The sequence below is a fragment of the Diadema setosum genome, chromosome 16 (genome assembly GCF_964275005.1).
Source record: "Diadema setosum chromosome 16, eeDiaSeto1, whole genome shotgun sequence".
Lineage (NCBI taxonomy): Eukaryota > Metazoa > Echinodermata > Echinoidea > Diadematoida > Diadematidae > Diadema > Diadema setosum.
Window position 1 is genome coordinate 23,793,232 of NC_092700.1, and position 26,866 is coordinate 23,820,097.

At 37.2% G+C, this 26,866-nt stretch overlaps 1 protein-coding gene across 1 annotated transcript; it reads left to right on the forward strand.

Annotated features, from left to right (window-relative positions):
• LOC140239507 (V-type proton ATPase subunit H-like) lies at positions 1–25,586 on the forward strand. Its single transcript, XM_072319338.1, has 11 exons — positions 1–196; positions 3,700–3,889; positions 4,691–4,804; positions 6,627–6,829; positions 7,534–7,641; positions 8,737–8,821; positions 10,417–10,595; positions 18,493–18,618; positions 19,254–19,355; positions 20,473–20,586; positions 25,411–25,586. The coding sequence occupies exons 1-11, from the start codon at positions 39–41 to the stop codon at positions 25,454–25,456; spliced, it is 1,425 nt and encodes a 474-aa protein (XP_072175439.1). The 5' UTR covers positions 1–38; the 3' UTR covers positions 25,457–25,586.
• Positions 25,587–26,866: the final 1,280 nt, after the last annotated feature.

Genomic DNA, 26,866 nt, shown 5'->3' on the forward strand with positions numbered 1-26,866 from the left:
AATGCAGATGAAGTTAGAATTTACACGTCCGGCGAACTATGCCTGAAAAGATGACGTCCCTGTACGATCAACTAACTCCTGATGGAGCACAGGCTGGAGGAGGGTTCGTAGGAGGACCTTTGCCTCCCCTAAATCTGTTTGAAAGGGAAGCAAACGAGGTCCGGAATCATCGCGTAAACTGGCAATCATATCTGCAGTAAGTATTTCAGTCAGACGTCTGTTGACTGTACGATCTACCTTCATTCACCACTAGCTGGCCTACCCAACCCAGCGCCAGCCGTGGCAGTAAAGGCGAATAAGTGTGCGTGTGTAGTCATGTGACTGTGGGAAACGTACGTAGCGGTGTGTGTTCAGCCGCTGTATTTTATATGTGTGTGTCCAAGGTCCTGGGGTCTTTGTTGCTGTTTTGCATCATATAGCCATACTGTAAAATTGCTATCAATTACCAATGCATTATTGCTCGTGATTGTCTGTGATGTCTAACGTTACTCTCATGCTTTAATATGTTGGGAACAGACATTTTTCTGAGGGATTGGTTCAAGCAAAGTGTGTCGTGTGATCATGTGACAGTGTGATCTCCTAAATAATGTTAGGCCAAGGATCGAGGTAGAATCTAACATCACGTTAGGTCTAAAATGTTACTTTTTTTTTTTTGTATCAATACATTAAAAGAAAGATGTGATAAGACAAAGGCCTAGACTCAGATATCTCTGACTGTCCTGTGTGAGAGAAAGGTTGTGAAAGGGTAGAACTTTGCACAAACTAATTAGGCCCTATCAGAAAATAGGGCTGGATTGTCTTCTTCTTTGACTTTAATTACACCTTTATTTGGCTTTTTCTTAACTCCATCTGGAACAATATTACCATACAGTGTACAAAATGTATGTCACAATACAATGTCCACTTTTCTCCAAAATCCAGCCCCCTTCCCTGGTACAGTAGGTGCCAGGACTGACTATACCTGCAAAGAAACCCACAACACTGTCTGTAGTTTACCCACAAGCCACAACTGATAGAGTAATCCCAAATGCAATTGTGTTCCCTTTCAGTTGGAGTGGGATGATTATCATACAATTCCTGGAACAATGCAAATTGAAACAATTGCACTGGATTTATGCTAGCAAACAATGAGAGCAGGCAGGATGACGAAACATAAAATGAAGTAAAGACTGGGTGGATGTGCATGCACTGAAAACGAACTGAGCAAAAACAAAACAACCTAGGGCCTATATATGCAATAGATTGAGATATAGATTCCACCCTGTAGACCCTTCATTGAGACAAATCTCATATTGTTTTAGTCACAAAATGATAATACTGATACTATGTCAAGAGGAAAATGAAATAGATACTGTGCTGACAGAAGGGAGGCATTTGTCGTGAGGTTAGAGAGAGAGAGAAAAAAAAAGATTATGTACAAGTACATTTGTACCAACATGTAAGTCCCTATTCGTAGGTTGCAATGTAATTTGAAGATGAAGTTAGGAAGGACAAAACTACAAATTCATACAATGAATAGACAGTCATGTCAGTGTCAATGAAACATTTTAAGCATTTTGCATTGATATATTTTTTTCTCAATTTACAATTTCAGCAGAAATGAATGGATGGTATTGAATAATGATACAGTACATTTGTACTTACATGTACACATCCCTGCTTTCTGCATTGTTAGATTGTCTTTACTGGAGTGCCAGACCACAAACATGTACATTTTATATGTACATTATCTTCTTCTTTTTTTTTCTAAACCACACACATGAACTATTGATGGCAACCTATAACTTATGATCAGTAGGAGTAACAGTCATGTCTTAACTATCACAGATGAATCTGATATCTTGTCCTTTACACAAAGCTTGAGCAGAATTTTTCCCTGAAGACAAACATGCACATTCATAGTTTGCAGTGATACAACTGTAGGCCTGTGTCTTAATCTGTAGCGGCAGAATGGGAGTTATGAGAAATCTTAGCAATATGTTTATGGTTTGCAATTACAGTGTGTTTATTTTTGTGAAAAGAGAGTGCTAGGAGCTTCATGTTGAAGTATGGTAGTGTAAATATAACTGACATTGAATCAAACTAAAATATTGTGAATACACTGTAATTATGATGGAGCAATAAAGTTAAGATGATTTGTTTATGTTACCTGGACATTCTATACATTATCAGAGTGAGATTGAACAGGTCTGTCCTGGTATAAAACACACAAGTTGCAAAGAGCTTCAATGGTTACAAAAAAGTCAAAGCGTTATGGAAGTTGTGCTAGCTTCATTCTACATGTGTGCGTGTGCTACAGACAGGAAGTGACCCAACTCTGTACTACACATTTCTCTCACCAGGCAGTGTGTATACAGAAGCTTTGTGGCATCCACATGATTTGTTGTACATCATACAGGATGTACAATCTGTATGTAATGTATTGTGTTACAAGTGTACAAGCCTGTATGGCTCATTATTTTACTTTACATCACCAATTTTAAGTTTAAACTCAGTACCAATGGCTCCCGATATGAGTCACAGTGATATACAGTAAGTAAATGCTGGAAGTTTACATTGTAGGTTGAAAGTTTTAGTGTATTATGGTCCAAACACTCAGATTGTAAAAGAAAACTATGGTATGCACTTACAAGTGTATGTGAGCTACATTGGTACCCGGTACCACAAATGTAATCACTCTCGTGTACATAGGCACAGCATAAATAAAAATAAAAAGAGTATTATGGTGCAGAAGATTGTTCTGTAGATACATGTACATATTTAATAGTGACACAAGAACTGCATTTAAGACAAGTGTGTGTGATAAATCAATCCATCAGTGATGTATCTTGGCCAGAATGTTTGTATGGTAGTGAGTAAAGGAACAAAATTAAATCAATTCATGTGGACTTACTGTTTTTAATTCCGAGAACGGTTTCACGTCCGATCCTGGACGCTTCATCAGCTCGTCTGATTTAATTTTGTTCCTTTATTGATCGTTACCTGGATGAATCACAACTTACACCATTTGATTGTATTAGTGAGTCATATCCATTAGAGACATTGAACAGAGTCTCCAATCATTGTCCCACAGACAATTTGTGTGATTGTTTTTGGTGAAGTTTGCATGGAAAGTGGGGATCAGTATATCAAGGCTATTAGCAAGCACTTTCTCAATCATCGTGGGCAATCAAGAAAACATGGACAAGACGTTTTAAAAAACAAAAATAAAGATACAGGCTCAAAATGAGGCAGTGGTGATAAATGGAAATCCTAGCAATGAAAGTTACAGTTAAGGATGTACGTATTATAGTAATGATGAAAGCCATGATAGTGCATTACACATATTTATGGACTAATTATTATGGAAATAAAGCATGTGTAGTGATATCATATATTGGAACATTCTGAATTAATGAGAATTAATTCAGCACTTAATTGACAGCATTTGTACATTCAACTACAGAGGACTGTAATAGTGCACATAACAAAAAGTTATTTACTATTCATTATTTACTCTTTACTATTACTATGTAGTTATCTAGTAGGTCCTTAGATAATGCCTATCTGTACTTTCAAACTGTACCTTCATTTGTAAAGCTGTAGATACTCTGAACATTGATAGGCCAGATACACCAGGATGTAAACTGTACTGTTTAACCACTACCCTCCACTGAAACATATCTGTTTCCCCACTCTCTGCTTTCTTGTGAATCTTAGAGGTCAGATGATCTCGCAGGAAGACTTTGCCTTCATCAAGGATTATGACCTGGCCGGATCAGAGAGACGAGACCAGCTGATCCAAGCCCTGGGTCCGCTGTGTGCCAAGACCCTGGTCAGACTCATGGGAAGGATCGCCAAGGAGACTACTGTCCGCTACATCCTGACGCTGGTTGATGACTTGCTCAAGGTGGGTGATGCTTTGAATGTTTTCTTCCATGCGTCACTGTTGGTTTTCATGAGGGATTATAACTAAACACAATCTTTAATTGTGACTTTGCTTGTGAACATGGACACTTAAGTGTATAATGTGATTATCTTTGGGACTTGTGAAATGACAGAGTACAACATGTTTGTTTACCGGGAAATACAGATTAGTTGGGTAGTGAAAGAGAGTATCATTAAGAGTGAAGATGATGGCAGCTATTGATGAGATTTTCATCTGCTGCCCTCATCATTTGCTTCAGAAATGAAACATTTGTTTAAAATTTAATGTAAAATGCTACTTTATATAATTGTTGAAATAAGTTCAGAGAAATAATGAAAAAAAAAATATACTGAAGTTTTGCTAATAAAACAACAGTTGTAATGAATATGGTGAATCATTCATATACTATTTATTATTTATTGAGCATTCATTACCCAGGGTAGCCCCATCTTTGGTTTAATAATTCACTGTTTTGGGATTCCTGCAGCATAATAGTGCTCAATGTAACAATCGATTTAAAATATGTATTCGAAGTAACAAATCAATTACATCCGCTTGTACACAGAATACAAATCATGAAAAAAAAAATGATTTATTTATTATGTATTATCATGAAAAACAGATTGATACCCTTACACAATGAAGGGATATGATATCATAATACCTGGTTCTCCTCATAGTGAGATATGTACCCTCAATATGAATGTTTAAAGGGAGGTGCAACCATATTCCTGATGACCGTGTAATGTTATACTCTGTGTAATAATTCTTTTTACAATGCAGGAGAAATCAGAGAGGGTGTCAGTATTTGCCGAGCAGGGGAGAAAGAGTAAGACCAGTCCCTGGGTGCCGTTCCTGACACTATTGAACAGGGAGGATCAGTTTGCCACTACACAGGTACGTGCTTGTACCCTGTGTGATTGACCACCTGTGCAAGTACCGAGACCATTGTGTCAAATGTACATCACTATATTTACAGTGATGCGTTGCAGAGGATCATATTGTTCTGCTTCATGGTGTGTGCAGCATTAGAGCAAAGCCGTAGTGATGTTGAATTAGAACCAAAGTGGACATTTAGTAAATTGTAGAACTTGCCCTGATCAGATTGTAAGATTTGTAAGATTTGTAAGATTTGTAAGATTTGTTGTATTGACTCTATCGACCCCCTCTCGGGGTATGAGAGTACAAACATATTTACAGTATATGAATACAAAAATGTAAGTGATAATGTACATGTACGAAATGTGAAATAAATAAACATGTTTACAAAACCAGGCGTAAAGGACGTTTAACTACTCTACCACTACATGTATGTGTACACACATTCACATCTGCTTTACTTTCTACAAAACTACTGTCTATCTTCTTTGGTTTTGAAGGAAACTGAAACATAATTATTCTGACAAATTTGGCTATTTTTTTTCAAATGGCAAGCATTAGCTGAATTGAATAGTTTGGCCATTTGTAATGCACTTGGTCTACTGGCCGTCAAGCTACTACAGATATACAATACTTTCTCTTTGTGGAAAAAGGGACAAACAAAAATATAATGAAATTCATCCCCTATCTCCGAGCAGTGAGATCTTTAGCATCTCCATTCTGGAAATACTCCATGATGCTTGATTTGTAGCTCTAATCTTTTGTATGTGCCATAAAATGTACAAGTATTATCCTTCAGAAGCGTCATTAATATTTCTTACATATTAGTAGTTAGTAATTTTCAACTTGACCTGTCTGCAAGCTGCCATGCTGTTTTAATAATTCACTGCTTCAGAATATGGGGAGGCCAAAAAGTGGTAGTATTGGAAGATTAACCTTTATGTGCCCAGACACTCCCTTGATTTGCCAAACTTTCTCATCAGTATTAAGTGATCCCTTAAAACTTGACCTACTGTAGTTACCTACTAGTTGTATAGTTAGCAAGCATCCTTTGGTCTATCTCAGTCCTTCAAGTTCTGCAGGGAAGGATGTGGAAACACTATTAAGGATTAAGGGAATTTAGGTAATCTCTGTTCATTCACATTTTATAGTTTTCAGACATCCGTGATAAGAGGCGAGGAAATCACTCTACCTTGCGTGCCAAATTAGCACACAAAGTTCTTCTTCTTCTTCTTCCAGTCTGGTACAGTCCGCCTCTGGCGTATTATCGTACCTTGTGCTTGTCAAGTGCTGGGTGTACAGTGTGCAGGTAAAAACCCTCTACAAAAATTTCTATGTGCAGCTAAAAAACAAGATGAGAGCTCATCGGAGCTTTACAAGTTGCACCTCCTTCTTGAAGATCTCCAAGGAGGTGCAGCTAATGGTGGAAGGTGGTAGGGAGTTCCACAGCCGAAAAGCATCTGGATAGAACGTGGACTGAAACAAGTGAGTTCTGGCAAATGGAACTTGAAGCTGATGTGGGTTTCCGCGTGTTGACAGTCCTGCAACTGGTATAAAGTAGGCGACTGGAAGATCTACCAGACCATTAAGAATGCTATACATCATGTAGACTCTTTGCTGTGCTCTCCTTTCTTGAAGAGTGTTCCACTGTAGTTTATTGAGCATGTTAAATGCATTATCTCCTAGAAACTAGTATGGCCTGTACAAAGACTATGAAGACTTCAAAGTCTGATAGGGAATTGGTTAAAAAACAAGCAACACATCATCTGTATGGTACTCACATACTCCTTTTATCTCTCACTTTCTCTTACATCTCTCACCCGATGCCCTCTTCACCCAGTCATGCCGCATCGTTGCCAAGCTGGCCACCTACGGCAAGGACCGGATGAACTCTAGCGACCTCAAGTTCTACTTCAACTGGATCCGCTCTCAGCTGACGATGCAGAACAACGAGTACATCCAGACGGTGGCAGAGAGCCTCCAGCAGATGCTGAAGCTCAACGAGTACCGAGTGGGCTTCATGGCCAACGACGGCATCAGCACGTAAGAGATAGCACCTCCTCCTCCTCCTCCTCCTCCTCCTCGTCCTCCTCCTCCTCCTCTTCTTCCTCCTCCTCCTCTTCCTCTTCCTCCATGACCTCTTCCTCGCATTATGGAAGACAAAGTGGTGTTGTCCTAAAAGCAATGGTTGGCATGGTAACTTCTTATTTTTAATAATTGTGGTGGATTACAAATGCCCCCAAGGGGGACTTACATAAAAAGAAGTCCTCTGGACTGGCAGTCTTCTTTCGTTATATCGAAATTTTATCGCAACTGTACAAATAAACAATAAAGAACATAGAGCGAATTTTCACTTCGTTTTAACTGGAATTTTGTTATAACTGTGTTCATTATGATAGGAGTGCACAGTACTGAAAAATGCAGGAAAGTTAAACTGTTCTACAAAGCGGGCAGAGCATAGGACCAAAATCAGGACTTATTTAAAAAGATTGTGTAATTTTGTTTGTTTGTTTGTTTTGTTTTGTTTTGTTTTGTTTTAGTCTGAGATTACTCATCAAATGATTAACCAATAATGAGCTCTCTCACAGTTGGACATTTTGATACATCAGGAAAATTTTACGCAGTATATGAGGCGTGCTGAAGGAGAAGAGATGAAAACTATGTAGCAGCACGTCACACATGTGTTTTATCATTCTCCAATGCCATAAATGGTGGTGTCATTCTCCTGTCCCTCCCCCATCCCAAAGGTTAATCTTGGTCTTGTCAGGCAAAGTCAGCTTCCAGATCCAATACCAGCTCATCTTCTGTATCTGGATGGTGTCATTCAACCCAGATCTGTGTGCACAAATCAACAAGTGAGTATGATTATACAGTGGAGCCTCATTATGACAAGGTCAAATATAGCGAGATACCTGATATAACGAGATCAGATTTAGCAGCATGCCTGATGTCACATGGTCTGATATACACTGTAGCAAGATGCTTGATACTAGTAGGTAATTGCAGGTCCCATTCCTGAGATATGCATTTGTTTTCCCTGATATGACAAGATAACCGAAGTAGCAAGGAAATTTCTGCGGTCACAAGTAGCTTGTTATAATGAGGTTGAACTGTGCAAGGATTACAAGTGTAGTTCCCTGAAGGGGTGGTGCTGTGGAGTGCAGAGGGGTGCATCTGCCTTGGACTGAGACTAGGCTCCGGGTGGATGACATTACTGACTTATGATTGAAATAAGCTAGCCTTTTGTGAGTCAAATCTTGAGATAGCAGCACAGACTGTGACCATTGTGATGATCAACTAAATAACCATATTACACTGATGTAACCCAAATATTATATTTTGGACTTTGATGGCTCAACAAGTTTGTCCATCATTAAATGTTCATGATCTCAATGTCTGCATGACATGCTAATCAAATATCAAAGATTCAACAAGGCTGTTCAAATTTATCATAAATAAAACTCCTTTCTCAGCCTACATTAATTTTAAATCTAAAAAGGAAACAAAATCAATACTTATCATTTTTCAATTCTGAACCAGGTCATAGTTAAAACTAACCCGACTCTGGAAATTATGGTTGTAGGGTTATATTTACCTGACACCTAAACAAACTACTTTTCCCAAACTTAATATTTCAGTGTGAAGGTTGGCATACATTGTACAAATTGTATCATGATTTCCTTTAGTTGTAAAAGTAAGATGTGACCAGACCCAACTCCACTGTGGGAAATGTGTCCATTTCATATATGCCCTAATACAATGTAACATATGTCTAGTGACCATGCACTTTTAGTTACTGCATGGCTGTCATATACTGCTCCTTTTTTCTTGAATACCAAGGCACAAAGTGTGTAAATGAATGATCAATACCAAGGTATAGTTGTGGACATTTTCTATTAGTAACAATTTGCGTTAAGGGCTTGGACTTGTTTGTCTCTTGCTGCCATCAGGTACAAGATAGTGCCAGTCCTTGCCGATATCCTGAGTGAGAGTGTGAAGGAGAAGGTCACAAGGATCATCCTAGCAGTCTTCAGGGTAAGTCTGGCTCCAGGACTTGCAAAAAAAAAAAAAAACGATATTCTATCATGTAAATGAATGATATGTAAAAATCATTGTAGTATGTGCACAGCACACTACTAGCAACAACAGTTGCCCATGCGGTTAAAGGGATTGTACAGTATTGGTGGAGATGAGGATTGGGCTTTTAACTTTTCGTAAGATACCAAGAAACCACTTGTGAAATAGTACAGGGCATGCCATTCCAAGAGGAATTCAAAGTTTATTAGATGACAGTCCATTTTGGAAGGGGCGAGACATCCAAAAACAAAGTAAAACAAAGCAATCATAATAAAAGGTGGGTCCCTACTTTTATTAGGATTGCTCTATTTTGAATATCTTGGCCATGTCAAAAGCAATTTTCATCAAATAGATGTTGAATTCCTCTTGGAATTACATGCTCTTTCACATTTTGTAAAAGGTTTCTCATTATCTCAATGAAAAATGTTAGAAACCTGAAGTTAGGTCTCAACCAAAACTATACAATCCCTTTGAAGGAGAACTTCATACAGTTTCTGAGACCTTTGAACAAAAGTGTGCTCCGCACTTGCATTTCTTGAGTTCCAAAAAGAAAGTATGCAAGAAACGTAGATGTTCAACTAACCTCTGCATCTAAAAGTGAAGTCAAAGAAATTGAAAATGAAACGAAGAATTGAATGGTGGATGGCGAGTTGGAGGTGAAGTAAATTTACAAATCACTCCTACTTTGCATTGTTTCAACCTCCTGCAGAAACTGGCAGACAAACATATTAGCTTGACCTGGCAAGTTTACAGGAGATATACATGTTTGCTCAAATGTCTCACAGTGCAGCTGATCTTTCAACTTGGTAAAGTGAGGTTCTCTCTTGAATCACTGTTATTCCCTTCTTCATGTGATCCTGTTATTTAAAAGCTGCCACTGGCTTGCTTGGCTGTTAAGAAAATTTAGGGTACCAGTACATTCTTGACTTTTTTGGTTTTTCATAAACCAGCCTACTGTGAAAATACTTTCTTCATGCGTTGGATGAAATTACAAATCCTCCAACCGATTTACCTGAAAATCATGTGCAATAAAATATTGTCCTTTAACTCCTCCTGTGCCAGGGACAGTGTCTGTCACACTATGGCCCGAATTCACGAAAGTGGTCGAATTAAAACCTTGGTTTAAACCATGGACAATTTATATGGAGCGCCAAGTGTCGCATGGCCTATTTGTTACAAAATCAGTCATTTTGTAGATGAAATGATCATTTCGTAACGAAATGACAACATTTTGTTACAAAATGAACATTCATTTTCGTCGACAAAATGACCTATTTTGTAACGCCAAATGTTGCGTGGCTTATTTCGTTACAAAATCAGTCATTTCGTCGACGAAATGACCTATTTGGTAATGAAATAGGCCATGCGACACTTGGCGCTCCGTACAAATTGTTCATGGTTTAATCCATGGTTTCCATGGTTTCAATTGTCCCACCTTTTTGAATTCGAGCCTATGGTTGTTGTTGTGGGTTTTTTTTTTTTTCAATTGGCACTCAAAGCAGACAGAGAGTTGATGGGTTAAGGGTCACTGAGCTAGTTTTTGTTTCCCACAGAATCTGGTGGAGAAACCAGAGGAGAATGAGATCATCAAGGAGAATGCCCTCTCCATGATCCAGTGCAAGGTGCTGAAACAACTGGAGGTCCTGGAGGGGCAGAAGATCGAGGATCCCGACATCACTGAGGACATCGAGTACCTGATCGAGAACCTGCATAACAGCATGCAGGACCTCAGGTGAGGACAAGAAAGCTGTGCAGGAATCTGAAATGAAACTCTTTTTTTAGTTCTTTGTACTCAATTGATAAAAGTTGTGATTCATCCAGGTAATGTTCATTACACACCTTAATAGTTCTTAGTACTGCTTTTTTTTATGCCTCCGCCACGAAGTGGTGCCGGAGGCATTATGTTTTCGGGTTGTCCGTCCGTCCGTCCTTCCGTCCGTCCGTCCTTCCGTCCGTCCGTCCTTCCGTCCGTCCGTAATAAATTTTGTGGACAGGGTAACTATCAAAACCTTTTAAGGTATCCTAATGAAACTTGGGTGTGTATGTGTATTAGGGGGTGAAGTTGTGCCTATTAACTTTTGGGTGCACATGGTCAAGGTCAAAGGTCAAAAGGTCAAGGTCAAATACGTAAAATTTCACTATTTCCTCCATATCTATGCAATGCCTGAAGATATTTTCTTGAAACTTAGTGTATACATGTATTACCCAATTAAGATTCTCTGGTGAAAGTTTTGGGTCATGAGGTCAAAGGTCAAAGGTCAAAAGGTCACATTAAAATATCAAAACTTCGCTTTTTTCTCCGTACCTTGGAAATTGTTCAAGGTATCTTGGAACATAGTATATATACACGTACTGACTGGCAGTTATTATCTAGAGAATCTAGGGTTCATAGGTCAAAGGTCAGGGGTCAAAGGTCAAGTGCAACACTTCAAATTTTTACTATTTCCCTCATACATGTATTTATGTAATGCCAGCAATTTTTTTTTTACACTTGGTATATGCATGTATAACCTAGATTATCTGGAAATTTTCTTTTTCTCTTTTTTTTTGGGGGGGGGGGGGTGGGGGTTTGCCTCAAAGGTCAAAAGGTCAAAGATCAAGGGAAAGTGCTGAACTAACTTTTTCCTCCATATCTCAGAAGTTGCTCAATTTATCTTGAAACTTACTACATATTTATGCATGTTCTGCCTGACAGTGATTATCCTATGAATTTTAGGGTCAAAGGCCAAAAGAAAATGGTAACAGTGTACTTTTCAATACAGAGATTACACTTTCTCTCCATACCTTGAAAATTACAGTATTCATACACTTATGAATGGGTTAAAGTCAAGTTAAAGTCCTTGAATCCCCAAATACATGTAGTGGAGCGGCATAGCCGAAAAATTGTGCATTTTGTGATAAAAGCACCAAATTTCATACACAGGTTGACAATCACGTTCAGATCAAATTTAGATATTGGGCCATCGTAAATAGCGCCCTCAACGTCCGTGGCAGCCATTTTTCAAAATGGCTGCCATAATGCCATGTTTTCGTAAAATTTGCTAATTTTAGGAGAGAAAAGTCAATAAGAATTCGGTTACAAATGGGAAATTACATTCAAAATAAATCTAGATATCGGGCCATTTGAAATAGCGCCCTCAACGGCAATGGCAGCCATGTTTAAAATGGCCGCCATAAATGCCATTTCTTCAAAATATTTGCTAACTTCAGAAAGGAAAGCCACTAAGATTTTGCAAACAAGTGGGAAATTACATTCAAAATGAATCTAGATATTTGGTCATTGTTAATTGCGCCCACAACGTCCATGACAGCCATTTTTCAAAATGGCTGTCTAATGTGCCACTTCTTCGATGATTTTGCAAATTTCAGAAGGGAAAAGTTCATAAGATTTTTCCCATAAATGTTGATTACATTCAAATTGAATCTAGATATTAGGCCATCGGCAATTGCGTTCTCAACGGCCATGGTAGCCGTTTTTTTTTTTTTTTTTCAAAATGGCTGCCACAAATGCCATTTTTTGTTAGAAAATGCAAATTTCAGAAGGGAAAGCCAACGGTCATTTTTTGTAAACAAGCGGGAAATTACATCCAAATTAAATCCAGATATTGGGCAATTGAAAATTGCGCTCTCAATGGCTGTGGCAGCCATTTTTTTTTTCAAATTGGCACCATAAGTGCCACTTTTTCATTAAGAAATGCTAATTTCAAAAGGAAAAGTCAATGAAATTTTGGTTATAAATGGGAAATGACATCTAAAATAAATATCGATATTGGGCCATCGGAAATTACGCCCTCAACGGTCATGACAGCCATTTTTCAAAATGGCCGCCATAAATGCTATATTTTCGAAAAGATTTGCTAAAATCAGAAGGGAAAGCCAACGAGATTTCGCAAACAGGGGGGAAAGTATATTCAAAAGTAAACTTATTGGGCCACCGCAAATTGCCCCCTCAATGGCCATTCCAACCATTTTTCAAAATGGCCACCATGAATGTCTTTTTTTCCACAAAGGTGGAAAATTACATTCAAACTGAATGTGATAATAGGCCATCCAAAAGTGCACCCTAAACAGCCATAGCAGCCAAGTTTTAAAGGGGAAATCCAGTCCAAAGATAAGTTAGTATGATAAGAAAGAGTAAAATATTACGAGTTCAATGGTAAAATTTTGAGCAAAATCGGATGAAAAATAAGGAAGCTATGACATTTTGGAGTTTTGTTGTTTTGGGGGGAAACAGTTCTTAAACAGTCAACATGAATATGCAAATGGCAAAACATGTTATTCCCTCACAACTTACCATATAGTTTGTACATAAAATTTTGAAATTTCCAGTTTTTCATTCAAACGCAATTAAGCTCTAGGCTCAAATCCTCGTATATCTAACAGATCACTATTCTGAAGTTATTTAACCAAGAATAGCGTCATGTTTCAGACTTCAATAACAGAAACATTGAATTTCCGTCATTTCATGTACACGATCTATGGAAAATTGTGAGGGTATGACATGGTTAGCTCACTCATTTGCATATTCATATCCACTGTACAAAAAGTGTTTTGCAAAAATTAGCAAAAAATCAAAATGTCATAACTTCCTTATTTTTCATCCGATTTCAGTCAAATCTTTACCGTTGAACTCGTAAGATTTTATTCTTTTTCATCAGACTAACTTATATTTGGACTGGATTTCCTCTTTAAAACAGCTGCCATGGATGCCCCCCTTGTTTTGTTTTGTTTTTTTTTTGTGCAAAACTTTGCTGATGTCAGAAGGAAAAGTCAAAAAGACTTTGCAAACAAGTTGAAAAATATGCTCAAAAATTAAATTTAAGTGTAAAGTCTTCTTAGAGGGCGCCCTTAAGGGCCATGATGACCGCCATGGATGTCTGCTTCTTCTTCTTCTGTCTTCTTTTCTTTTCTGGAAAGATTTGCTAATTTCAGAGAGAAATCAATGAAATTTGTACATACCTTTATGTTGAAAATCATATTCAAAAGAAAATAATATATGAGGTCATTACAAATGGCACCATCAACGACCATGGCAGCCATTTTCTAAATGGTCACTATAGATGCTATCTATTTCTTGAAAATATGATAATGCCAGAAGAAGACACTATAATTGCTTGTGCAAATTGACAAAAAACATTCAAATAAATTCAAGTTTGAATTTGAATTTAAATTTGAAATGAAGATATTGAGCCACCAGTTAAACATCGTCCCCAACGGCTATGGCAGCCCTTTGTCAAAATGGCTTCCACACACTCCTTATTTTTATTTGCTTATTCCAGAAGGAGAAAGCAATAGAATACTGCTAAACAGCCATTATATCTAATGCAGTCTGGTGTTCAAGGAAATTTAAATAAAAAAAAAATCATGTTTTTAGTCCTAATTGCAGTATTTCGTGTGTGACGGCTAACAGTATGGATATCAAAGGTATGTGTTTTATGGAAGCATAGCAAGTAAATTAACTTTTTTCGTAAAATGAAAGGCCATATTTTTGTATCTGTTTTAAGAATATTCAGGAAGTTACATTTTAGAATAGATACACGTCATATAGTCCCATATAATCAATGATATGGTGTTACTGTCCAAGTTAATACATGGCGCCATTATCCCTGGATATTCATATTACTCTTTTTCGGAAATTTTTATGTTTGCCACCTAAAATATGCATTTATCATTGGTGAGATATAATTGCTAAGCATTTGCCTTGTTTATTTTAAATGTTCCTCAAATGATTTCTTTAACACCATATTTCAGACTATATAATGTCTCTGTGAGTATTCTACTGTCTTCTCCTTCTGAGGTTAAAGCAAATTTTAAAGACAAAAAAAAACACGAAGTGTGTATTGTAGCCATGTTGACAAATAGCTGAAATAGCCATTGAGAACACAGTTTATGATGGCTCAATGTCTAAACTTATTTGTATGTATTGTCAACTTGCGCAAAAAAAAAAAGAAGAATGTTTACTGTCTTCTTCCGGCATTAGGACATCTTCAAAGAAAAATGGCATCTATGACAGCCATTTTGGAAAATTGCTGCAATTACCGTTATAAGCATTTTTTTTCTTCTTGAAAATTTGCGAAGGAACAATTTCTAGAGTTAATGCAATCTAGATATATTGTTTGATTTTAAACATGATTTTCAATTTATGTACACATTTGTCGACTTTTCTTTCTAAAATAACCATTTTTTAAAACAAAATGATTATGAAAATGGCAGCCATTTTGGCATATGGCGGCCATGGCCGTTGAGGGCAGTGTTATAATAATCTAATACAAATATTTATTTCAAACATAATTTTCAAATTGTGTGCAAAATCTTATTGACTTTTCCTTTTGTTAAATCAGGAAATAAAAGATAATGGAATCCATGGTGGCCATTTTGAAAATGGCTGCAATGGCCATTGAGGGCGCTATTTACAATAATGTAATACATAGTCGCAAGATATATTTCAAACGAAATTTTTAAATTGAGTGCAAGATCTCACTGACTTTTCCTTCTGGAATTAGTAAATTCGGAGAAAAAGGTGGTATTTATGGCAGCCAATTTTCAACATGGCTGCCATTGGCGCTGAGGGCGCAATTTGCGATGGCCCAACATCTAAATATATTTTGAATTCTATTTTCCACCTGTTTGCAAAATCTTGTTGATTTTCCCTTCTGAAATTTTTAATTTTTTGCGAAAAATTGCATTTATGGCGACCATTTATGAAAAAATGGCTGCCATGACCGTTAGGGGGCGCATTTGCGATGGCTCAATATCTAAATTTATTTTGAATGTTATTTCCCACTCGTTTGCAAAATCTTATTGATTTTCCCTTCTGAAATTTGTAAATTTTTACTTTAAAAAATGACATTTATGGCGGCCATTTTGAAAAATGGATGCTAAGGCCGTTGAGGGCGCTATTTTCGATGGCCCAATATCTAAATTTATTTTGAATGTTATTTTCCTCTCGTTTGCAAAATCTTACTGATTTTCCCTTCTGAACTCTGTATTTTTTTGCGAAAAATGGCATTTATGGCGGCCATTTTGAAAAATGGCTGCCATGACCGTTGAGGGCGTAATTTGCGGTGGCCCAATATCTACATTTATTTTGAATTTTATTTCCCACTCGTTTGCAAAATCTTATTGATTTTCCCTTCTGAAATTTGTAAACTTTTATGAAAAATGGCATTTATGGCGGCCATTTTGAAAAATGGCTGCCATGGCCGTTGAGGGCGCTATTTTCGATGGCCCTATATCTAAATTTATTTCAAATGTAATTGTCAACATGTGTGCGAAATTTGGTGCTTTTATCATAAAATGCACAATTCCTCTAATTTTTCAAGCTATGCCGCTCCACTAATGCTCTCCTATTCATCTAATTAAACCTAGGTAAAGGAAGGTGAACATTCAACACATTTGTGACAAACATGTAATTTCAATATTTTGCCAATATTGTGAAAATGTAATTGTACATTGTCCACATGTACTATAGACCTATTAGGAGAATCATGCATTGTGGCGGAGGCATAGCAGTCGCCTTAGCGACATTTCTGCCCCCCCACGGAAGAAAGCAGTAACTGCATAACTGCTGAGCTGAGATAAATGCGATTTTGTGTTTTTTGCAGATTCTTTAAAAACACAGAAACATTCAAAAATAATTTTGTGGTATGATTATGCACCATACCTAGTTGTCTAACAATACCTAGGAAAAAATGATGTTTCCGTTATTTTTTAAATGTTATTTAGGAAAATGCAGTTACTGCGGTGGCTCACCCTTGATTCTGGGTAGTTTCCCCACGGAAAAAAGCAGTAACTGCAGACGGCCAGGAGTCTGCTGTTTTCCCCATGGAAAAAAGCAGTAACTGCACATGTCACATGACCGTAGGAGGAGAATTGTTACCACCACCAGGTTATAAAGTTCTTCTACTTTCTGGTTAGTCTAGATCTATAGATCTAGGACCTATCGCTAGACCTAGACTAGGTCTTGTAGATTGAATGGCATTCTGTGTAAAAATAAGGTAGACACCTATGTACCCTAATTGAACTTTGGAGTGCCCAGCCTGGCCCCTTACACATGACCCTGGACAAGACAATAAAGTCAAGTCTCTTCGTTTTAGATCCTAGTCGAACTCTGACGTTACACTTAAGCTAGACTACAGATCTATGCCCAATGTTAGTGCTAGACCTAGATCTATTACGTTAGATTAGGCCTACTGACATTTTGTCTAACACTAAACAGTTAACAATAGATTAGAATCTAGATCTACTCTGTAACTTTAGATCTGGTAGGCTATTTTAAACTTTAGGGCCTACATCTAACATTAGACTAACGTTAGTGCATTAATACTAGTGCTCATCTCCCTTCAATATATTTTCAGCTCACCTAGATTTTCTGGTTCTGGCCAAAGCCATGGCTACCATGACTTTTCCTCTGCAATTCATGATAGATTTACAGGCATGCCTGGACCGCAGAAACTGTGTGACAGCATGGTTAGCACTGGCATGATCACTCAGACTGTACCAGACCTGCAATTACTGTGCATGCAAGTGATGACTGTGATGTGATGCAATGTTTAGCTAGTTACTGTATGCTGCAGAATTTATGCGCATGCAGCTGCTGCACGCGTATTCTGCACTCTGAGCGCGCTGAGTCTGCCAGGTTTGCTAGTCTCCAGAAAGAAGCTTTTTCTACAACTTGTCATATGATTCCCTGCGGGCAGAGTCAAGTTACTGGTGAAACAATCTTTTTATATCTACTCTCCTAAATTATGGGAGAAACTGCTGTTTACATTGTTTTAAAAAAAAAAAAAATTAGTAGAAAAAATAAATGGTATTAGGGAAAAAAATATACAGGAAGGACTATACAGAGTCTGAATGATAAAGACTAAATTGTTAGTTACTGCTTTCTTCCGTGGGCTTTGTTAGTTACTGCTTTTTTCCGTGGGGAGACTTGCAAAGTTGAATCAACTGGATGCAGTTACTGCTTTTTGCAAAAGTGAAAAATTGTATTTTTGGTCACTTTCATTTTTCTTTTTGCAAAACTGACCTATTAACATTGGAGAGCATTGGGTAAACTATTCATTTTTGCAAAGAAGTAAACATTCATAAAAATGTCAGTTACTGCTTTTTTCCGTGGGGGGGCAGATTTCTAGTTTTGCCTAAATTGTACAGTTTTCATGGAAAATACTGTTTTCCCCAAATTATATTACTGCACTTACCTATTGCAGGTAGGTTTTTTTTTTTCACGATAAATATGCCTTATTCAGTCCTCATAATACTGCAATGCTCTTAATACAAGGTTGCTGTCCATATATTGTGGCATGATATTTACAAACCTCACTCGATTTCGAATATCAGCAAATTTTTTTTTTTTTTGAGTTTTGAAACATTAAAATCATCAATAATAATGATAATGATAGTGGCCTCTTATACCGTAATGCCCTGAAGTCCATCAAGAATGATGCTCATGGCGCTCAGTCCTGATGCTTATCTCAGTCATGATGCTCATGATGCTCATGGTGCTCATTGAAATCCAAAACAATGTGTTTACTTTATTATGTTATTTTGCAGTGATGTTGCAAAAATAAAAAAGCCGAGGGCTAATATTTCTCTCTTGTATCTTGTCTCTATTTTTCTTTGTGTACCTTTAGCTCATTTGATGAGTACTCCACTGAGGTGAAATCAGGCAGGTTGGAATGGAGTCCCGTGCACAAGAGCGAGAAGTTCTGGAGGGAGAATGCAGCACGTCTGAATGAAAAGAACTATGAGCTTCTAAAGTGAGTGCTCAAGAAACAAAATATCTTTTCCTTCCCCACCCCCATGTTCTATCTTCTCTTTCATATTTCTCCTTTGTGCTGTCATTTGTGTCTCAATGAAAACAGCTTGTTCACCAAGCAATGTGGCGACCTCGCCAACAAATGTTTTCCCATAAGTTACTTCAAAAATTAAATTCTCTTGTCAAAAATCCATGTAGAAGGTACAGCAATTACCAAGGGAGAAAAAAAAAACCAAACAAACACACAGTCATGTGCTTTGGCTAAACATGTGTATTATGTGATGTTCACCTGATCAGTGTATATTTCTTTCCTTTGATGAATTTCATTCTTTACGTATTGTGTACTTTGTAGATTTCCATGTCCATCACCATCGATAGCACTTTGCTGTTGCTAAAGCCCCCCCCCCCCCCCCTTTTTATTGCTGCTAGGATTAACTCATTTTGTGCATGTGTATTCACTTGCTAGTCAAATATTACTCTTAGCAGCTAATTTAATGAAACACTCTTCTTCTTTTTTTTGCAAAGAGAGGTCATCTATTTTTGACAGTTCTCGGGCATATATGTTATTTATTCTGTAAACACATACTATGTAATTCTTTAATTTATTTGAGGTATTTCTTGTTTGTTACACGTCAGGATTCTAACTAGGCTCTTGGAAAGCTCAAAAGATCCACTAATCCTTTGCGTCAGTGCTCATGACATCGGAGAATATGTCAGGCATTACCCAAGGGGAAAGCAGTAAGTAAAGTATACAAATGACGCTCTAGTCCGAGTGCTTCAGTCAGGTTTAAGTGCATAAGGTACATTGTACATGTATTTATGTAATGCTTAACCTACGAGGTGAAGCTGAGTGTATTTAGGCTAAATTCCATAGTTACCACATGCACACTATTTCTGCTGACACTCGAAAAGACATGTGCGTCATCTGTTTTATAGAACATGGGACAGTTTTCTTGCAAGAAATCCATTTTCTGATCATGTAACCTGATGGCAAATTTACTGGATGCATTTCCTTTTGGCATGTCATCTATGACCATGAATCCAGTAAATCGTGAACTCTTACTGCAAGTGTGTGACTACATGTTTACAGTGGCTGTAATCTGAGTGGTAGCGTGCCGCCAGTAAAAATCAACACACTGCACTCAACCAATGAAATCACAGGCTTTTTGCTACCCGAGCTATGATACTTTATTCTACAATATTTAGTCTTTAGGAGGTATCTTGCTGTGATTCTCCCCCATGTTTGTGCTAGATTGAATTCTATCTTGTGCAGAATGAACTCTCTTCCAAATTTAGTTGTATGTAATTGAGAGAAATGATTATGGACTTACCTGTCACCTACTCGACCGAGACCAAAACATGAAATGCATTTGGTTATAGACTGAATATCGTATTTGATAAGTTCAAAGGGTATTGATTCCAGGCTTTTGAAATTCAAATATTCTGTTGCATGTCATGATAATTTCTCCATGTTTTAAAGTGTCATATGAGCCAAAAGTGAAAGAGTGTTCATGCTGGATGGGATATCCCAGAGCTAAGTTTTATAACACAACTTTAATACCTTTCTTATTGGTACAGGAATAACCTTTGATAAAGATGAGAAATAGTGCCCCCGCTATCTTCCTCATCCCCTTTCTCATTCTAAAAGTTGTGCCTCGATTGCCCTATAGTACAGAAGAGTAGCTCACTGCCACTTTTACATCCTTGTCCTAGTCCAGCAAAGCCTAATCTATGCAGGTTAAAGCTTTTTTCCCTACCAATTAGTAACAGTTATAGTCCCAGGAAGCTAGATCTGTGTAGGGTAAAGTTTCCTTCACACAGCAGTCACATATTTTGTTCTTTCCCTTTGTTGCAGTGTAATAGAGCAGCTTGGTGGCAAGCATCTTGTTATGCAATACATGGCCCATGAAGACCCCAATGTGAGGTACGAGGCCCTTCTCGCGGTGCAGAAACTCATGGTCCACAATTGGTAAGTGAAGCTGGCAAACTTGCCGTGATTCTGTGTGATCCTCTTTTGTTTATACGTTTTAGGGTCTGATCCAAAAATCAAGGGAGCGCGACGGGACGGAATTTGAATGGGTTTTTTATTTAAAACAAAAAAAGTTTAAGTGTTAGCAGCCATTTATTACTACAAATGTGTTAAGCTTACATCAAGACATCACACTGCACTATGGACAAGATCGGCATCTGTTTTGTTTCCATGGCAACAACAAATTTTATTAGCGCGACGGGACGGACTGAAAAAATCACTGGTTTTTGTGAAGAAAATTCAAAGGAGAATTAATTCAAAGTTAATGAGCAATACAGACCATGTCATGTGGTGTTTGTTTGTCAATGTTCCAAACATTACTTCCACAAATAGAGAAACATCTAGATCTAATAGATTTTATTTTTTAGGTAATTTTCTCAAAAGCTGTTGAAGTCCGTCCCGTTGCGCGACGGGACGGACAAAAATGAACTATGTACAAAACGAATGGGATATTCTAGAGAATCGGCTAATTTTCATCAAAATGTATTTAAACTTTGGAAAACACAGTTTTATAACATCTTAGTGTAGATTAAGCACACAAAGATTCAAACTACTAATGAATGCTGAAAAATTTGATCAACAATTATTATCATAAGGCCAAAAATTCTCATTTTAAAAGAATTCTTACACTTTTGGTACGGTAATCCTTGATTTTCTTTCTCGAGGAAAATTACTTTTCATGAATGATAATGTTGCAATGGCATTTCATTTGCCCAAAGATTGAATCTTTCCACCAAGATTTGATCCAACAATGCAAAGGCTGTCTTTAATGACGATCTTGGCAACTGTGGATACTCTTCATTTTCTCTTCCATTTTTTTTTTCCAATTTCCAGCGAGAAAAACAAAAATGTGCCTCTGAGTTTGATCCAAAAGATCAAGGGACAGCGATGAAACGGAATTTAAGAGAATTTTTTGCTCACAAAAAGAAATGTTAGCATTATAGCAGCCATATGTATCAAGCTTACATGAAAGCATGAAAGTGCACTATAAACAAGGCAGACATTTGTTTGTTTCCATGGAACCAAAAATTTTACTGGCGTGACGAGACGGAATTTAAAAAAAATCACGTTTTTTAAAACAAAATTCAAAGGGGAATTGTATCAACGTTGACGAGCCAGACTTGCCATGCTACAAATTGTATGTGGCATTATTTGGAAGTAATTTTGTGATAATCTTAGTATCCAGATGCTGGTTTTTTTTTTTTCAATTTCCATCCACAAGGGGTTGAGCATCATATATTAGGATCACAGTTTTTGACAACCATGCTGTAGTTTTTCAGTTTTAAAACTTCACCTCTTTTTTGAGTTGCAGTAATATTGTGGACATTTCTTTTTTACATAAATTGTATTTTTAAACTTGTATGTCAGAAGTGTCTAAGAATTGAAACAGGTTTATGTATTTTTTAGATGGAAGAATTTTGAATTGTCAATTTTCCCATTTTCCCTTTTTCCCATTTTTCTCATAAACTTTTTGTGGCAATTTTTCTTCCCCATTTCTCAGACATGGTAAGAATGTGCATGTTGATAAATATTAATCTCAATTTAAAAAAAAAAATACAGTTAGAACACATGAACAAGAGACTCAGGCTTATCTAATGCAGTATTGACTACCAGAGTAGACTGTGCATTTGTAATTTACAATTATTTTTTTTTTCTATGTCTAAATGGGAATTGCCTTACTAAAAATAAGTTGGTGAATTACATCATGGACAAATATGAAACAAAAAGTAAGCATAGATCTTAGTACATTACTCCAAACAGTAAAAGGCTATTCATGTACATGTAAAATGAATGCAACTACAAATCAGCAGAACATCAAACTTTAAGGGAGAGTACAGTATTGGTTGAGATGAAGATTGAGCTTTTACACTGATACCTTCCTTTGACCACATACAATGGTTACTCTTTTCACAAGTTTGCCAATTACATTGTAGTCTTTTTATTCTGTTCCAAGTTAGGGACACTCTTTTTCTATCCCATTATGGTATAAAAATTCCGTCCCGTCGCACCTACCATTGTTTACATGTGCAGTCCGTCCCGTCGCGCCTACCATTATGTAAAGTCCGTCCCGTCGCGCGACGGGACGGACATTATGTTGGACAATTATAATTTTCTTATGAATAGAGAATTATTTAATTTAGTGTCATGGATATAGAGCCCCACTAATTCATTGATACATTATGGAATATGAGTGACCAAACTCAAGTCTATCATACAGAAAAAATAATAATTTTGTGTCAAAGTACTGAAAAACATGTTTTTTCAAGAAAAAATGAAGATTTTGACCCAAAATTCAACTATAATGAGAAAAATGAATAACAGATATGAATTGCTCCTAGGAAGGGTACTCTATTATAAGAATTGATGTTTCCCCTACTTTTGTAGTTTTTGTGCAAATTACTTGAAAAAGTAAAGTCCGTCCCGTCGCGCGAAGAGGGCGCTTTTCATGTTTTACGGCTAATTTACGGAAAAGTCTGACGTCAAATATATTAGACACGAACTTTTCTGAAAACTGCAGATTCTCAGCTTTTATATGATATATAACATGAAATACAAGTGTCAATATGAAAATTTAGTCCAAGTGAACACTATTTTTGGATCAGACCCTTTAGCGCTCTCACAAACTAGCAAATTGATCTGTGTGGGACCAGTGGAAGATTTGCTTAGTTTTTGAAGGCAGTGTGACAACAAAAAGGCCTGCAAAGGAATTTGCTATGTACAGATGGAATTTGATATTTTCTGTACCCATCCTCGAAACTGCTCCTTGAGTTCCTTGAAGTTTGAAACGAAATTGGCATCGCCTAGTTTCACAGATGTGAAATTCCGAGATGCCAAGTGAGTGATGTCAAGATGAGAATTTCTGCAGCAAAATTAACCCAGGATTTCCTGTCAAACTTTCCTTGCTGATCACATCAATCAGCTACCACAAGTCACAACACAGCATTCAAGATTATGATCATAATGATATTGATATTAACCCTATCCCCAGAAAGATCCTGAAATCCCTCCAATCTTTGCACAAATTTGGTAGGTTTTAATTTAATCAATGTTTTAATGATACCATATGATAATGACAATAATGATACTAAGCAATAGTATTGGTATTGATAATTTTGACATTAACCAAAATGATTATGCTGATGATGATGAAAATGCTGATGATACCACTACTTGTACTGATACTGGTGATAGTACTAGGAATGATAACAGCAATTGTACTGAGGGCTAGAATTTCAAGAATGATTAAATAAAGCAGTCAGTAGAATGAAAACCAAGAAGAAAAGTCCAAAAATGTTCACATTGAGAGGATGTTTCAGCATTATTGCTAGCATGTGCAAATATTGTTTAGGTCTTGATCTTTTTTCCTCTCTCTCATGCATGGGACTGACTTTTAAATGTGGCTACAATCACTTTGTCATGGAAGGCTACTGGGCATCATTCACTTCTAATAGTTATAAGGCTTTACTTTTTTTAATAAGTAGGTGAAGGGCCAGACTGTGTTAATTGAAAGAACCCAACAACAGCATCATCCCTCTCTCTCTGCATTGTAAATCTATTATCACCAATCAAATGATAAGAATTGTTATGGTGTGCCTTGCAGTCAACCTTGTTTCAGTGCATTTGATGCCTGGAGAAATAGCATGAAGGTGGGGTATGTTTCCTTGCAGTAGAATGCTTGACAGGTGGAATGCTGGGGCAATGAAGTATACATAAAAACAAAATGAAAAACATGAATAATTGGAATACTTTAACAGTTGTTGCTTGCCATATTAGGAAATCAGAATGTATGGTGTTTGTTTGTTTGTTGGTCTTTTTTGCATGTTGTTGTTAATCAAACACTCCAAAGAACATGTCATATTCCCTGAGCCTTGAGCAAAGTTTGCAGAGTATTATGCTGCAAGTGAGAAGTACATGAAAACAAGCAAGAAGCATACAGAAATGTAGCCAAATTATGCAGCTTGTTGAAAATTTTATGTAAATTTGATTGTTTGAAAGATTTGAGGGTATTGCATAGAATAAGTTCTACCCTTTTGATACCACAAGGAAAGTGACTACAGTGACAATTGAAGATTTTAAATCAGTGTTGTATGTGAGCCTTATATTATTAACACACTTGATATAGATCACATTAATTGAGCTACATACATGTGTGTTGGAACAAGAGTTCTCTGTGTTCAATCTTGCTTGCATCACATTAAAAGAGAGAAAAAAAAAGAGAGGGGAAAAAAAGAGAGATTTTTTCAGCCACGGTCGTTAGTTTTACCTTTGGTAAATTTTCAAGCTAACCTACAGAATGTATGTTAATGAAAGGGCAACACTTGATTGATTAATTCCGCTGTTATTGAAATGTCAGCTATGAAACAATTCTTGTCATATGTAGGAACATGGCAATCTGTAATGTATGTACTGTAAAACATGATATATTCGCGGCATGAAATTTTCGCGAATTGGAGCTGACAGCCTTTTTCGTGGCATGAAATTTTCGCGAATTGCTACTAGCATTCAATGCGTGTAGTGTGGACAAAAGCTTTCGTGTGCATTTTAATTTCGCGAATTTTGGCGCTCGCGAAATTCGCGAAATTAAAATGCACGCAAAAATTCCTCGTTTTACAGTATATTATGCTTGTGGAGATTTACTTCTGACTAAAGTGTTGAATATGGTCTGGGTATTGTATCTAGCATGACCTGCACTGCATCCATTTATATCTTTCTCTTTCTCTTTTCCATGCATCTTGTCTGTCTGTCTCTCTCTCTCTTTCTCAGGGAGTACCTAGGAAGACAGCTGGTTCAGCAAGAAGAGGCCAGCTAGAATTCTTCCCTCGTCGTGACTGCTGTCTCTATTATCTCCTCACAACTCTCGTCATCGTCTCGTTATGTGATGTCCCAGGAATGTTTCCTTGGGAAAACTTGTTGGTTTCTGTCTGCTAATGACTGGAACGTGTATGAATGACACCGGGCCATTGCTGAATGCATTTTACTCTTCTGTGCCAATATTGGATCGGAGAGTAAAGTGAAATTTCAAACTTTTCCTCTTCCTTTTAGAAATGTTTGTTCTCAGATGTATTGCCCTAGGTGGACACAGTATTACTTTCCTCATGAGTCAGTGGTGTCAAGGTTACTTATTACGTATGGCCAGAATGAAAATGTATGCTTGTATGGTGTGCTCACAGGGGCATGGTGTTACGTACAGTGCATTTAATTCCTTCAGACAATCCAACAGCTTGTAGTTTCTGTACAAAGTTCATTGTTTGTGCTTGAACCTGAAGGTATTGAAGGTTATGACATAGCATGGTATTGTTACTGAATATGGTGATGAATATCAGAATGCAAGTATGTGAAATGCTGTTCTTGTATGCCCCTTTCTCTTTCAAAAATATGCTAGATATAACAATACAGTCCACTCCGTAAAATAATGTAGCAAACAAATGTAACATTTAAAAGATTCAAAAAGTTATATTACAAATATGCCAGGTGCTTCAATGATGCATTAGTTCCCCCATTTGAAATTGATATTCTGTGAAGTTGTGCATTTCTGCCACTAGCATAACATTACTACATGTGCTGTAGAAAACCCAATCAAGTCCATTATCCAGCGAGATCTTAAAAACCAAAAAGTGTTTTTAACGTGAAATGAGCAGAATTACTTATACACAATTTCGAACACATTTGCAAATGTCATTTAACACTGAAATGTTTTCCACTTCTTAAAATGATTGGCTCAAGTTTGTGCAATTTCTATTTGTGATTCTGTATCCCATCTAAGTTTAAATGTGTTTGTAACAGACCAGTCATGTTAAACACCACACCAAATTACCAGAATTGATCAGGCAAAAATGACATGTGATGCTCAAATGTACAATTGTAGCTCCACTATGTTCTACACTTCTTGAAGGTGTAATCTTCAACAAGGATTCAGTGATACTCCTTAGCCCACAAGTCAAGTACTGCTAGCCACTTTGAGAACATTCTGTCTGAAAATGTTGTATCATCTAAAAAGGGTTTTTTACATGCCCAGGGTAAATGCAGGGGCGGATCCAGGAATTCCGTAAAGAGGGGGCGCTTTTACAAAATTAAGGGGGGGGGGGGCACACGCACCCCTCCCCCCATTTTTTTTCTTTTTATTTCTTTTGTTTCAACAAAAAATAAAGGAGGGGGGGCGTGCGCCGGTTGCGGTCCTCCCTGGATCCGCCCCTGAAATGGATGTTAATGACCAGTAGCT